This window comes from Salmo salar, chromosome ssa25 (genome assembly GCF_905237065.1).
Source record: "Salmo salar chromosome ssa25, Ssal_v3.1, whole genome shotgun sequence".
Taxonomy (NCBI): Eukaryota; Metazoa; Chordata; class Actinopteri; order Salmoniformes; family Salmonidae; genus Salmo; species Salmo salar.
The window spans coordinates 43,548,984-43,565,989 of NC_059466.1; the positions used below are offsets into that span (position 1 = coordinate 43,548,984).

Consider the following 17,006-nt stretch of genomic DNA (forward strand, 5'->3'; position numbering starts at 1 on the left):
GATCAACGGTAACAGGATGCACCGGAGCTCAATTTAGAGTCTCAAAGCAAAGGGTCTGAATAATTATGTAAATAAGGTATTTCTGTTTTTTATTTTTTATAAATTCAACAACATTTTTTAAATCTGTTTTTGCTTTTTCATTATGAGGTATTGTGTGTAGATTGATGAGGGGAAAAAATATGTGATACATTTTATAATAAGGATGTAACGTAACAAAATGTGGAAAGGGGTCTGAATAATTCCTGAATGCACTGTACTTAAAATATCAAGTGATTATTGAAGAATGTATCTTGTGGATGCCTTATGCTTCTTGCCAAATCAGAAACTTGTTTTTCTCTGTTGTTTGTAAACAAAGTAATTGTAATATACAACATAGTAAACTTTCATTTTGGTCCAGTGGATGGTATTTGTGGCCATGACTGTCTGTGAATGTGAGAGTGGTTGCATTTCTCCACCCTTATCACTTGGCTGTTTACAGGAAAAATGGCGGTGTGTCCACTTTGTTCTGTATTAAGTACAGATTGCCCCTTTAACCTAACCTTCTGCCCATTGTGGGTTTAACTTGTCTAAAGTATGGTATCTGTATAGTTGTGTTATTTTTTTCCGTTTTTTTTTATTGTTGAGTATATTATTCATATTGTAAATATTGTGTTTGTGATTTGTATGTAAAACTGAATAAACAGAGTTTGCCAACAACAAAAAAATCACAAATTACTTTTAATATGTTTTTTCTTCTTCTCAGAAACAAAAGCCATACAATAACGCAAATGAAAATACATACAGTTCTGTACAGGCATCGTAGCGCATTCATGCACACATTCTAAGGCTATTTCCTTAAAGTGGCCACATGTACATCAGAAGAGACTTCTTACACGCCAAATAACGTGAGACTGACATTCGTTTTGTGGTAGAGGGGGATTGACCCGACAAGCGTTTCTCAAAGAAAAATGCAGAATCAACCATGCTTTCACCACATATAGTTTTACAGTAGTGGAGACTCATCAAAATAATAAATACAATTCATTTAAAATCGAGGGATTCTCATTGAAGAGGAATGAACGGTTGGAACAGAATGGAACGAGTACAGATGCCATGGAAGAAGACCCAGTGGAGCTTAAAAACAAAAGACCCAGTTGATGCAAAACATTAAGCGGTAACAGAAGTGGACATGTAAATATTTGGTGTGTATTTTGACATGACAGAATGCCATGTGTTAATTCTAGTTATTTTTTCACTGGACTAGATTTGACCATTGAGGTATGACTAATCTGTTCCAAACAGAATCCAATTGAATAAGGACATTCACAAAATCATAAAGGCCAAAAAACGTGTCATAATACTTGTCTTCCATATTCTGAAAATATTAATTTAAACTCAGCCATTTGAGTTTCGCTAGTCCATTGAAGGTCATTGCTGAAATCACAGTTAAAACACTGTAGTAAAAACACAATGGGTAGTCAAACTTTGGTTCACCACATGAGGGCAGTAGACCCTACATAACAAAATTAATAATTGCTTAAGATTTTAATACGGTGGTGCTTCACTAAACCTGTGATTTAGATAGAGGAAGTAGTCACGGAAAGAATGTCTGGCCTCCAAACATGCAGTGAACACACAGCTACACATAGGTGCATTGATATTTCACGTGACGTTTAAGTGCTTAACTCTGGCAATTCCATTTTAGGCAGGTTTATTTTGACAAAAAACTTAAAATGTTGGCACAATTTTGCAACAAAGAACTTTGCTAGATGCTCTTTCTCCCCCCTACCAAAGGATGCTTCATACAAAGAATCATAACATAATCAAAGTAATGCAGTGAATTTTTTTTAAAGCAATGCTTTAAAATACATACACTTTACACTATTTATTTAGATGTAGTTCAGTCTCATGATTTATAAATCTTAGCCAAAGTACAGAATCACTCAGTAATCTTTATGTATAGACTATATATGTCAATGTATTATATGAGTTAAAAGAGTGACAGAGCAAAAAAAGAAACATGTTTTATATATCTATATATGTATATGTATATGTATATGTATATAGCTTACTTGTGGGTATGATGTAGGTGTTACACGTTTGACAGGCTGATCTGTAATGATAGTGGGCTCTCTCAATCTTTACTGGGACGGTTGCTGGGGTAGAATAATTGTAATGTTCCAAAGGAGAAGAGAGAGAGCTTGATGCCCGTCTGCTCTTCAAAAATCAGCAGTGAACTCTGACCTTCCATGATGGTTATACATGCACAGCGGAGAGGAGTGGACCTGATGATAGTCAATGGTAGACACACAAAGGGGAACCAATCAACCAAAAGCAAATGTATACATAGATGGGTAACAGCAGACTCCAGCTCCCAGCGTCATTACAGGGCTCTAATACCCCTGTGTAGGTGAATAGTTGGACCAAACTGGACAGGCTTCTATCTATCCTCCATCCTTCAACCATTCAAAAGAACGGTGGAAGTCAGAGGAGACCAATACAGATGTGTTCTGTTGTTCTGAAGAGAACAGCTGATGTGTTCTGTTGTTCTGAAGAGAACAGCCGATATGTTCTGTTGTTCTGAAGAGAACAGCTGATGTGTTCTGTTGTTCTGAAGAGAACAGCCGATATGTTCTGAAGAGAACAGTGGAAGTCAGATGTGTCCTGTTGTTCTGAAGAGAACAGCTGTGTTCTGTTGTTCTGAAGAGAACAGTGGAAGTCAGATGTGTTCTGAAGAGAACAGTGGAAGTCAGATGTGTTGTGTTGTTCTGAAGAGAACAGTGGAAGTCAGATGTGTTCTGTTGTTCTGAAGAGAACAACTGTGCTTTTTTCTTTATTTTCTTTCTCTACAGCTGCATACCTGATACTAGTGACTCCTGTTTAAAGCTTAAGAAATGCAACCCGTTTGACAGAACATGATAGTTAGGCCCCAAGTCAAGTCATCCAAGTCATCCAAGTCATCCACGCCCTACCAAGTCATCCATGCCCTACCAAGTCATCCACGCCATACCAAGTCATCCACGCCATACCAAGTCATCCACGCCCTACCAAGAGAGCACTCCGTGATATTTACATTGATTCAACTCGCCAGCATGCAAAAATGTCCTTGAATACGGTTTGCGAAGAAAGCAAAGATCAAACTTTTAGGAATAAAATAAATACAGTATTTACTTGTATATAGAAAGAACATTACATGTAAATGTTTTGATAAAGTAGCCATTTTTTATATATATTTTTTAACCAAATATTAACTCAAACATACCTTCCGACAGTGACATTGCCTCTTTTTAAAAATCTTTGGTTGACCAGTCCAAACCCGATAGCTTAACACCCTTCTTTACATCACACAACTTTACTTCTTCTTCTCTTTTTTTATGCATCACACTCACTGACATCATCACTGACATGATTTCCTCTTCCTGTTCTTGTGCTACCCTGCTAGAGAGATCACAATGGTCTACCATAGCCAACATCCAAAATTTTACACAGCCACACCCCACAAACTGCACTTCCTCTATCCACCCTAGTTAGCGCCACAAAGGAGTCCTTACAAGAAGAAACACACAGACAGAAACACACACACACACACACACACACACACACACACACACACACACACACACACACACACACACACACACACACACACACACACACACACACACACACACACACACACACACACACACACACACACACACACACACACATACACACACAGGTAAAAGACAAGGTCAGAAGGAAAGAGGTGAAACCTAAGACTAAACGTAGAATAAAAAAAATAAAAAAGGAAATAAATTCCCTCCGTAGTTAAAAAGAACAACAACACAAAAAAACTAAAAGCCAGGGGTCGCCAAAAGGTCAGCTCATCATTTCTGCGAGCCGCTCATCACCTTGGAGACAAAGTTGACGATGGAGCTGGCGGGCTGATCAGCGTCCATCTCGGCAAAGAGGTGACTGACGTTGTCAGTTGTGCTTCCTTGCTTCCGAGCCACAAACCCAAAAAACCTGGAACAGGGAAGGGATGCTGTCAATGTTGTTTATAGGCTTGTTCTAACTGGTCAAATTAATCTGTAGGAAATCATATGAATCATAGATGAAAAGTGTGTGTGTATGTGACCAAATGGGTTTGAACCATGGTTGTTTTCATGCTACAAAACTGTTTTAGCCAGCTGAGCTAAAGCCTATTACTTCAGGTCTTAGGCAAGGTTACTCATCACTTGAGCTGGTTCACCCAAACACATCCATTATCATTGATGCTTTACTGTATCCATTAAGATATATTGTTTTGCTAAATTGTTTCTGTTCCATCTCTATAGTGCCATGGTTAGTCTCTAGGGGGCGCTCCATGCCACTGTTACCATTTGGGATTATTTAAGGCTCAATTCAATTCAAATTGGCGAAGTTCGACTACATTTCTGACTGAGCCGACATATGCAGCGTTTACAGAGAAAGCAGTCACCGCGAACAGGTGAATATTGCCTTTAGATTTAAATCGCGCTATAGCACTGAACATTAGGGATACGGATTGAATAGAAGCCTTTCTTTATGCTGTAACCAGGACCTGAAACTAACTTTGGGGAAAACATTCACACTATTTATCAGCATTTGGTTGGAGCATTTTTTTAAACTTTTTTTTGCCCTGGCTGTAATGATAAATATTTCACAGTAATTATAATGATATTTTGTCTACTTGATTTACTCTTTTGCCTGTTAGACCATATGAGTTTATACAATTGAGCCCTAAGTCTCATAACAGTAAATTCATAGGCACTTTGATCCCTGAGTTTAAAACCCCAAACCATGACATGCTGTAAATTCTAAACTCGTGACTGCCAACACTGGGCTTTGTTGGCTAAAGGGACACTCTTTTATCCTCAGCCCAGTCATCTCTCCATCCATCTATTCTTCCTCTCTGAATCGTTGGTGGGGAGCTTTCATCCCTTCTTCTCTCCCCTGGTTTGATGTCTGAGCTACTAAATATCACCTTTTATTTGATTTAGAATGGAGGAGAGTACTAATTGAAATCACATGGGCTAATGTATTAGAGGCAGGTCAGGAACTGATGATAAGTCTGTCTAAGTGAATAGTCCCCCCCCCCAAAGAACCATTGTTTGACAAGCTAAACAACTGGTTTGAAATCAGATCTAACTATCCTTAGTTCTAACCGGTACCATTAGGTGTTAAACATCAAAACCATCCTTGGACCAGCTGCTGAAAGTATCAAGCTAAGTTGCTTCACTTTCTTCAGTGGTTCTGCAACTCTCAGTCAAAGTAAAGTTGGGCAATCTATAAACAGTACAGACAAAAATACACTAGGACTACCCCCTCTCTTCTACGCTTCAACTAATCTCTGTTATTATCTATGCATAGTCACTTTAATAACTCTACCTATATGTACATATTACCTCGACACCGGTACCCCGCACATTGACTCTGTACCGGTAGCCCTGTATATAGCCTCGCTATTGTTATTTTACTGCTGCTCTTGAATTATTTGTTACTTTTATTTTCTTAAAACTGTTTTGTTGGTTAAGGGCTTGTAAGTAAGCATTTCACTGTAAGGTCTACACCTGTTGTATTCGGCACATGTGACAAATAAAATTAGATTTGGTACTCAAGTGCATGTACTGTATACTTACTTGGCTGTGCCCCCATCAGGTTTATTCCACCTGTAGAGAGATAAATAAACAGTATTATATCATGTAACATTATGTATGATATATTCATGACATATAATATTATGAGGTCATAGGCCCCATTCATTTCAAACAGAAAAGATTACTGCCTTTCGATTACTGTCCCCGAAAGTATGTGTGTGTGTGTATGTGTGTGTGTGTGTATGTGTGTGTGTTGTTGCTCAGTGTGGACACTCACTTTCTCTCCTGAGGGTCGACATCACAAAACGTGACAGTGTTGATAGGGTAGTGGCGCCGGAAGAAACGCCTGTTAGGTAAAAACAAGGTTTAGCACACTGCACCATATCAACTCATAGACTACTACAGCACAGGAAAAGAGCCCTCAGTCAGAGTGAGCCGTTTTAAATATTGTCATTATAGTTCAAATATTGTTGATCAGTTTTAAAAATGCAATATACAGTCTTGTAGAGTGATGTAGTTGTAAAAAAAATAGGTGGATAAACTCTGATCGCTGGTCGCGGTGAAAAAAGTACCGCTACATATACTTTTAATGCATTTTTCCGCAAAAGGTGGGTAAACTGTCCCTTAAAAAAAGGTGGGAAACTGTCCCTTAAAAAAAGGTGGGTAAACTGTCCCTTCCACTACAACCCTACACCACTACACCCCTACTCAACTACTCCACCCCTACTCCACTATACCCCTAATCCACTACTCCACCACTACACCCCTACTCCACTACACCCTAACACCACTACTACACCCCTACTCCACCACTATACCACTACTCCACTACTCCACCCCCACTCCACTACTACACCCCTACTCCACTACTACAACCCTACACCACCGCTACACCGTACTCCACTACTCCACCCCTACTCCACTATGTCACTACTCCACCACTACTTCACTACTCCACCACTACACCCTACTCCACTACTACACCCCTACTCCACTACTCCACCACTACAGCCTACTCCACCCTTACTCCAATACCCCACCCATACTATACTACTCCATTACTACAATACACCCCTACGACACCACTACACCCCTACTCCACCACTACACCCCTACTTCACTACTCCACTACACTCATACTCCACCACTACACCCCTACTCCAGTACTCCACTACCCCACCACCAATCCACTACTCCACCACTCCACCCCTACTCCACCACTCCACAGCTACTCCACTACACCCCAACTCCCCTACTCCACCACTACACCCCTACTCCACCACTACACCCCTACTCCACCACTCCACCACTACACCCCTACTCCACTACTCCACCACTACACCCCTACTCCACTACTACACCCCTACTCCACCACTACACCCCTACTCCACCACTACTCCCCTACTCCACTACTCCACCACTACACCCCTACACCCCTACTCCACCACTCCACCACTACACCCCTACTCCACTACTCCACCACTACACCCCTACTCCACCACTACACCCCTACTCCACTACTCCACTACACCACTACTCCATTATAAACGCATGTTTGTCCTACTCCCTACTCACTTCCTCTGGTTATCCGTCAGGGTGATGCCTTGGGGCGACACCTTGAAGTGTACAATGGTGGCGGTGGGCGGGGACGCGGCGGCCATCGTCTCCGAGATCGCCTTGGCGACGGCCTGAGGTCCTGTCAGAGACTCCATGTCCACCGAGTTGATGTACAGCACATTGCATGCTAGGAGAAAAATAGTGAGGTGTGGCCAATCAGCACAGTGCATTTCACACTGGAAAGTGGAGAGATGTCAAAAAGGAGAGAGATGATGTCATGGGCTGTCTGGCTTTTCAATGCTACAACACATATTGGTTTGGTTGTAGTGCTTTCTGTTGTGACGTGACATGATCAACAGTTTACAATCGTTTCATTTATAGGATGTATTATGTATGCTTAAGATCAGAGTAACATGGAGTAATCTATTACAAAATGATATTTGTCACACACTGAGTGGACAAAACATTAAGAACACTTTCCTAATATTGAGCTGCAACCCCTTTTGCCCCTCAGAACAGCCTCAATTTGCCGGGGTGCATGGACTCAACAAGGTGTCGAAAGCGTTCCACAGAGCTATTGGCCCATGTTGACTGCAATGATTCCTACAGTTGTGTCAAATTGGATAGATGTCCTTTGGGTGGTGGAGCATTCTTGATACACACTGGAAACTGTTGAGCGTGAAAAACCCAGCAACGTTGCAGTTCTTGACACACTCAAACCGGTGCGCCTGGCATCACCCTCTGAATGGCACACATACACAATCCATGTATCAATTGTCTGAAGGCTTAAAACATACTAATGTAACCTTCTACAATGATTGAATTGGTTTAACAAGTAACATCAATAAGGGATCATAGCTTTCCCCTGAATTCACCTGGTCAGTCTGTCACGGAAAGAGCAGGTGTTCCTAATGTTTTGAGCCCTCAATATATACTATGTAGCACAACAGTTTATAGCTTTGCAAATCATTGACATGTAAAATGCTGAATGCAATACAGTACATTCTTGACCGTTTCCAATGCTGTTATGGGAATTAATTTCATACATATCACAATTGATATTAGTAGGTTTAAAGTTCTGCGTTTCTGCACACATTCTAAAAAAAGGGGCCTTTTCATGCAAGAGAGTTCCAAAGACGGTACATGCTTTCTGGGACAAGGCTGCACGGGAGAAAAGACTGTCAGGGGTCAAAACCATTCAGTCATTGGACAGAAAACATTTCAGGCATTCTTAGCGTTGTCGTCTTCTATTAGATGTAGGATGAGACAAACACACACACACACACACACACACACACACACACACACACAAAAACACACACACATAGACTTCTGAGGCAGACGTCAGAGATCTGGGTCAGAATGTAGCAGTCAGCGACCAACAGTCTCATAATAGAAAGGACACATGATTTACCATGGGAGTCAGCAGGGACTCTCTGCCCTATAGTGACACAGAGGTGGCATCACCAGTGTGGGGACAACAATGGAATGGTATAGAGTACAAAAAGCTAACAAACTAACAAAAATGAAGATGACCTTTCCATTACATAGAAAAGTGCTCAACCAAACCCAATAGTCAACACAATGGTATGCTGCTTCTAACCTGCTCCATGTTTCAGGAGGTAGTCAGCCTGGTTGGTTGGCGTGGCAATATCTGGGACATCCTGGTGGAGATCTGAAACACAGCAGGAGACGATTCAGAAATTCCCCACACCACATTGCACGTATCCATTCAAAATTATACAAACACGCATGTACACATACACAGGCACACACACAGACAGACAGACAGACACACACTCCTGGCCTCACCTCTGGTAGGGATGACCAGTTTACATGGCAGGGCCTGTGGAGTCATGGCGTGCTGGTACACAAGAGCGGACAGACAACCTACACGAACGAACACACACACACACACACACACACACACACACACACACACACACACACACACACACACACACAAAAGAGAGATTAGTATTAGTTGTGCCAACAGGACAACAGTTCTTTAAAGATGACATATCTTCATCAAGACATGTGGATCACACACCCTGGACCCACACTCATCCCATACCCACACTCACACCATACCCACACTCACCCCATACCATACCCACACTCACCCCATACCATACTCACCCCATACCATACCATACCCACACTCACCCCATACCATACCCACACTCACCCCATACCATACCCACACTCACCCCATACCATACCCACACCCACCCCATACCATACCCACACTCACCCCATAACCACACTCACCCCATACCATACCCACACTCACCCCATACCATACCCACACTCACCCCATACCATACCCACACTCACCCCATACCATACCCACACCCACCCCATACCATACCCACACTCACCCCATACCATACCCACACTCACCCCATACCATACCCACACTCACCCCATCCCTACACTCACCCCATACCATAACCACACTCACCCCATACCATACCCACACTCACCCCATACCATACCCACACTCACCCCATACCATACCCACACTCACCCCATACCATACCCACACCCACCCCATACCATACCCACACTCACCCCATACCATACCCACACCCACCCCATACCATACCTACACTCACCCCCTACCATACCCACACCCACCCCATACTATACTCACACTCACCCCATACCATACCCACACTCACCCCATACCATACCCACACTCACCCCATACTATACTCACACTCACCCCATACCATACCCACACTCACCCCATACCATACCCACACCCACCCCATACCATACTCACACCCACCCCATACCATACCTACACTCACCCCCTACCATACCCACACTCACTCCATACTATACTCACACTCACCCCATACCATACCCACACTCACCCCATACCATACCTACACACACCCCATACCATACCTACACTCACCCCATACCATACCCACACTCACCCCATACTATACCCACACTCACCCCATACCATACCCACACTCACCCCATACCATACCATACCCACACCCACCCCATACCATACCCACACTCACCCCATACCATACCCACACTCACCCCATACCATACCCACACACACCCCATACCATACCTACACCACCCCATACCCACACTCACCCCATACCATACCCACACTCACCCCATACCATACCTACACTCACCCCATACCATACCCACACTCACCCCATACCATACCCACACTCACCCCATACCATACCCACACTCACCCCATACCATACCCACACTCACCCCATACCATACCTACACTCACCCCCTACCATACCTACACTCACCCCATACCATACCTACACTCACCCCCTACCATACCCACACTCACCCCATACCATACCCACACTCAACCCATACCATACCCACACTCACCCCATACCATAACCACTCACCCCATACTCATACTCACACTCACCCCATACCATACCCACACTCACCCCATACCATACCCACACTCACCCCATACTATACCTATACGCACCCCATACCATACCCACACTCACCCCATACCATACCTACACTCACCCCCTACCATACCCACACTCACCCCATACCATACCCACACTCACCCCATACTATACCTATACGCACCCCATACCATACCCACACTCACCCCCTACCATACCCACACTCACCCCCTACCATACCCACACTCACCCCATACCATACCCACACTCACCCCATACCATACCCACACTCACCCCATACCATACCCATACTCACTCCATACTATACTCACACTCACACTCACCCCATACCATACCCACACTCACCCCATACTATACCCACACTCACCCCATACTATACCCACCCTGAATAGGGGCAGCAGGTAGTCCAGTGGTTAGAACGTTGGACGAGAAAGGTTGCTGGATCGAATCCCCTAGCTGACACCCTATACACACACACAGCCTATATAACTATACACACACACACACACACACACACCCCTATACCCACACTTCTGGACAGACCCAATAACACTTCCAAACACCCCATACACCCACCCTCAAATCAAATTGTATTGGTCATATTTAGCAGATGTTATTGTGGGTGTATGGGGTAACACACTCACACACCCAGCATCTCAATTCAACTTCCGTCCCTCCCTTTAGAACATCATTCAATAAGTATAGTCTTGGGGATAAGGTTTCTTCAATAAGCCCATTTTTAGACTGATCCTGTCTGACTGGTTCAGTCATCTCTAACTGTGTTCCTGGGTCAGTAGCCATCTCCCTGTGGTTCCCAGTAAGAGGAGTCTGACACGCACATACGGTGTCTTCAGAAAGTATTCACACCCCTTGACTTTTTCCACATTTTGTTGTGTTACAGCCTGAATTTATAATGGCAAAAATTAAGATGTTTTATGTTTTTAGAAATTATAAAAAAACAAAAAGCTGAAATGTGTTGACATAATACGTATTTAGCCCATTTGTTATGGCAAGCCTAAATACGTTCTGTAGTAATCGCATAATAAGTTGCATGGACTCACTCTGTGTGCAATACTAGTGGTTAAAACCTGTTGGGGCTAGGGGGCAGAATTGACAATTTCGGAAAAAATATGTGCCCATATTAAACTGCCTCCTACTCAAACTCAGAACGTAGGATATGCATATTATTAGTAGATTTGGATAGAAAACACTGAAGTTTCTAAAACCGTTTGAATGGTGTCTGTGAGTATAACAGAACTCATATGGCAGTCAAAACCCTGAGAGAAATCCTAACAGGAAGTGGAAATCTGATGTGTGGAATCACTTTCAAGCCTTTGCCTATGAAACACACTGTAAATTAGGATTCATGTAGCACTTCCTACGGCTTCCACTAGATGTCAACAGTCTTTACAAAGTGGTTTGAGTCTTCTCCTGTAAAAACTGACCGAACGAGAGGCCTGGAAAGTTTGTCATAGGGGGAGGGCCATTACTACTATGATGCGCGTGCCCGTGGGTAGTCTCTCGTTCCGAAACGTTTTGTAAGACAATGCAATCGTCCGCCTTGAATATTATTGAAGTTCTGATTGAAAAAGGCCCTAAAGATTTATGCTATACAACGTTTGACATGTTTGAACGAACGTAAATAATATTTTTTTGCACTTTCGTGACGACAAGTCACTTTCGTGATGCCAAATTTTGAGTAGCCTTCGGAACGCGCTAACAAGAAGGAGCTATATGGACATAAATTATTAACTTTTTAGAACAAAACTACATTTGTTGTGGACCTGGGATTCCTGGAAGTGCCTTCTGATGAAGATAATCAAAGGTAAGTGAATATTTACAATAGTATATTTGATTTTAGATGGTTCCAAGATGGCGCTAACCTGTATCGCCAAGCCTATTTTTCTGAGCATAGTACCTCGTTTATTGCAAAGTGTGATTTCCCAGTAAAGTTATTTTGAAATCTGGCAATGCGGTTGCATTCACGAGATGTTAATCAATAATTCTTTGAATGACAATATTATATTTTACCAATGTTTTCGAATAGTAATTTTGTAAATTGTAGCGCAGTTCACCGGCAGTTTTGGAGGCTAAATATTTTCCGAACATCACCGCCATTGTAAAATGCTGTTTTTGGATATAAATATTAACTTGATAGAACAAAAAATGCATGTATTGTCTAACATAATGTCCCAGGAGTGTCATCTGATGAAGATTGTCAAAGGTTAGTGCATAATTTTAGCTGGTTTTCTGCTTTTGGTGACGCCTGTCTTTGCATTGAAAATAGCTGTGTGTAATGTTTTGTCAATGTACTGTCCTAACATAATCTAACTTTATGCTTTTGCCGTAAAGCCTCTTTGAAATCGGACGTGGTTGGATTAAGGAGATGTTTATCTTTCAAATGGTGTAAAATAGTTGATTGTTTGAGAAATTGAAATTATTAGATTTTTGCTATCTGGTCAAGCAATCCCGTTACCGGGATGAGAACGAGAAGGGGTCCCATAGAGGTTAACACGACTTTTGAATTACTACCTCATCTCTGTATCCTACACATACAATTATCGGTAAGGTCCCTCAGTCGAGCACTGACTTTCAAACACAGATACAACCACAAAGACCAGGGAGGTTTTCCAATGCCTGGCAAAGAAGGGCATCTATTGGTAGATGGGTAAAAAAAGCATACATTGAATATCCCTTTGAGCATGGTGAAGTTATTAATGACACTTTGGATAGTGTATCAATACACCCAGTCATTACAAAGATACAGGCATCCATCCCAACTCAGTTGCTGGAGAGGAAGGAAACCGCTCAGGGATTTCACCATGAGGACAAAGGTGGCTTTAAAACAGTTACAGAGTTTAATGGCTGTGATAGGAGAAAACTGAGGATGGATCAACAACATTGTAGTTACTCCACAACAGTAACCTAAATGACAGAGCGAAAAGAATCGCGCCTGCAAAGCCACGAATCAGCTTTTTGCCGCCTTCTGAGAGCCCATGGGAGCCGTAGGAAGTGTCACGTAACAGCAGAGACCCTCTGTAATGGATAGAGATAATCAAGAAGGGCAAGAAATTGTCAGACAGGCCACTTCCTGCATGGAATCTTCTCAGGTTTTGGCCTGCCATATGAGTTCTGTTATACTCACAGACACCATTCAAACAGTTTTAGAAACTTTAGGGTGTTTTCTATCCAAAGCCAATAATTATATGCATATTCTAGTTACTGGGCAGGAGTAGTAACCAGATTAAATCGGGTACGTTTTTTATCCAGCCGTGTCAATACTGCCCCCTAGCCCTAACAGGATATATATATATTTCTTCTTTTTTTTAACGTTGATATTACAGAGTTTTTTGTCTAGATAAAAAAATATATAATAATAATTTTAATCGCAATTTGTAACACAACAAAATGTGGAAAAAGTCAAGGGGTGTGAATACTTTCTGAAGACACTGTACATATTTCATTTTGAGATTTTCCACTTGGACCGACTTGAGGAAAAAAAGGCTGCAAAAACGATTTAACAACAGCTAAGATGTGGGAGGGAAGGGAGCTAGCTACCAGACCAGGGTTCAAATACGATTTGAAATCATTATAACTACTTTAAAGCCCGCCAATCTGGCATTCCAGCCAGGAAAAAGCAAACGCAAAAGAATTTGAAATATTTCAAATAGTATTTGAAACCAGGTCTGGAGCTAAGTAGGCTAAAGCCAGACTCCCACGCACCTTCTCAGAATTGGCTCCTGTAGCTGGATGAAGCTGACGTAAGACACAGCCCTCTGGAAACATGCTATTTTTGATCATACTTTGGCACACGGAGGAACTTTTGCTTGTTAAACACCTACACGTGCATGCACACACACTACTCGTCTCACACACACACAGACACCAACGCACGTAATGCGGTCTCTGGATGAAATTAGAGAGGAGAGCATTTGAACCATATTAAATGACTTTGACTGATCCCATACTATAATTAGGATTAAACATCATGGGATGGGAGAACGTCGGGACAGGGAGAGCACTGAGAGGAGATCAGAGTCATCAGACCAATACAGCCAAGAGTCAGTGACCACAACCACATCATGAAACTCATGTCTGGCATTGACTCTTCCCCCGGTTACCGTATCTGAGAAACATGCCATGTTGTTGTCAGAAGGACCGGTTCTGAAAGGTCTGAAAGAAAGATTCTATCGTCTCTAAAGTCTTTTCTTCAATCCACCCATCCTCTCCCCACTTCCCTCTCAAAACGTCAGAGGGAGGATCTCCTCCTTCAATGCTCTCCTTGCCTCCCCTGGTGTGTGTGTGCATATGTGTGTAGGGGTTAAATGTGACTCACCAAAGTAAGGCTCATTGGGACATCCTTTCAGCTTCACTCCCTTAGGACTCGTCTCAATCAGGAAGTGCCTCACCAGCTCGTTAGTGATGTCACCAGCTACAGGACAAACAACACAGCGGTGAACAACACCGCAGATAGCCAGTTATTAGTGGTATGTAGACATCACCTCATAAGGGGAAGTATTATATAGTGTAGTTATTATATTGGTAATGATTTATTTCTTTAACCAACAACAGACCAAGCACTAAAATATAATGTTTAACGTTCTAGGATGACCTTATTGGCTATTTAAAACTGTTCTCTTGGCAGATAAATAAAATGTGTTTACATAGAACATTCTCGCCCTTCGTGTGTGTGTGTGTGTGTGTGTGTGTGTGTGTGTGTGTGTGTGTGTGTGTGTGTGTGTGTGTGTGTGTGTGTGTGTGTGTGTAACCGATGTGAAATGGCTAGCTAGTTAGCGGTGGTGCGCACTAATAGCGTTTCAATCGGTGACGTCACTCGCTCTGAGACCTAAAGTAGTTGTTCCCCTTGCTCTGCAAGGGCCGTGGCTTTCGTGGCACGATGGGTAATGATGCTTCGTGGGTGTCAGTTGTTGATGTGTGCAGAGGGTCCTTGGTTCAAGCACAGGTTGGAGTGAGTAGAGGGACGGAAGCTATACTGTTACATATGTGTGTGTATAGGACACACACACACCTAGCCCTTCTCTTCTAGGATGGTTCTCCACCATCAGTTACAGGGACAGTGTGATGTTATATTATTAACCAGTATATGGAAGATGGAGCCCCATTGGTGATCTAGTACCTTTCTTGGACTGCTGAGCAGTAGGAGGAGGAGAGGCCACCTTCATGGCCAGGCCATAGGCCCCTCGGAAGGAGTGACTGTCCCGGATGACAAAGGCCCCTGGCTCCTTCTCTCTCAGCAGGCCGATGGCTGCAATACACGACAACACATGATTCAATAAAATACCAGTTCAAGTATCCACGCAGGTGCAAGTAAGAAGGAGGACAGGGAGAAAGAAAGGAATATGTAAGACAGACATGGAAGATAGGGAGAGGGAGAAGGAGGAGAGAGGGAAGGAGGAGAGGGAGAAAGAGGAGAGAGGGAAGGAGGAGAGGGAGAAGAAGGAGGGGGAGAAGGAAGAGGAGAAAGGAGCAGAGGGGGAAGGAGGAGAGAGAGGAGGAGAGGGAGAAGGAGGAGAGTAAGGAGGAGAGTGAGAAGGAGGAGAGGGAGGAGAGGGAGAAGGAGGACGGGGAGAAGAGGGAGAAAGAGGTAAGGGGGAAGGAGGAGAGGGCGAAGGAGAAGAGGGAGAAGGAGGAGAGGGAGGAGAGAGAGAAGGAGGACAGGGAGGAGAGGGAGAAAGAGGTAAGGGGGAAGGAGGAGAGGGAGAAGGATGAGAGGGAGAAGGAGAAGAGGGAGAAGGAGGAGAGGGAGAGTCGGAAGGGGAGTTGGAAACTTTCCATGGAGAGGAGGACCTTTTGGGATCCCATATTTCAGCGTAACTACAGGGGAGAGCAGAAATCTGTTGTCTATTCGACAAAATACCTTTTAATGCATCTGTAACATGCAATTCTATATGTCCCTATGTGTCCAAATATGACATTTTAAAGACTTTAAGTAAGACAGATATAGCTACATCACATGCAGATGTTCCCGGGCCTTAATTGAGTACGTATTGTGTGTGTGTGTGTGTGTGTGTGTGTGTGTGTGTGTGTGTGTGTGTGTGTGTGTGTGTGTGTGTGTGTGTGCGAGTGCGTGTCTCTGTGTGTGCGTGTCCGTGTGTTTTCTTTTTGTGTGTTGTGTGTGTGTGTGTGTGTGTGTGTGTGTGTGTGTGTGTGTGTGTGTGTGTGTGTGTGTGTGTGTGTGCGTCTGAATGTGTGTCCGTGTGTGATGTCAATGTAGCAGAGCATGTGCTTGTGTTTAACACAGATGATGTAATCCAATAAGCGAGAGCACAAGTAGATACGGGGGCCAACAGCAGTGACCTCACAGTGACCTTACAGCAGAACACAACACAATAGAACACAACACAATAGAACACAACACAATAGAACACAACACAATAGAACACAACAGAACACAACACAATAGAAC

The 17,006-nt window shown here is 43.1% G+C and overlaps 1 protein-coding gene across 10 annotated transcripts in view; it reads right to left on the reverse strand.

The window, feature by feature from the left end:
* Positions 1–701: 701 nt before the first annotated feature.
* The window catches only part of LOC106586822 (tensin-1), a 322,014-nt gene continuing 305,709 nt past the window's right edge, over positions 702–17,006 (reverse strand). For all 10 annotated transcript variants that reach the window (XM_045707330.1, XM_045707331.1, XM_045707329.1 and 7 more), the window contains 8 exons: positions 15,717–15,845; positions 14,916–15,011; positions 8,949–9,026; positions 8,740–8,811; positions 7,155–7,323; positions 5,857–5,925; positions 5,622–5,651; positions 702–3,987 (listed from right to left, as the gene is read on the reverse strand). In XM_045707330.1, coding sequence (XP_045563286.1) covers positions 3,849–3,987; positions 5,622–5,651; positions 5,857–5,925; positions 7,155–7,323; positions 8,740–8,811; positions 8,949–9,026; positions 14,916–15,011; positions 15,717–15,845 — 782 coding nt within the window. In that variant the 3' untranslated portion in view covers positions 702–3,848. The remainder of the gene's footprint in view (positions 3,988–5,621; positions 5,652–5,856; positions 5,926–7,154; positions 7,324–8,739; positions 8,812–8,948; positions 9,027–14,915; positions 15,012–15,716; positions 15,846–17,006) is intronic.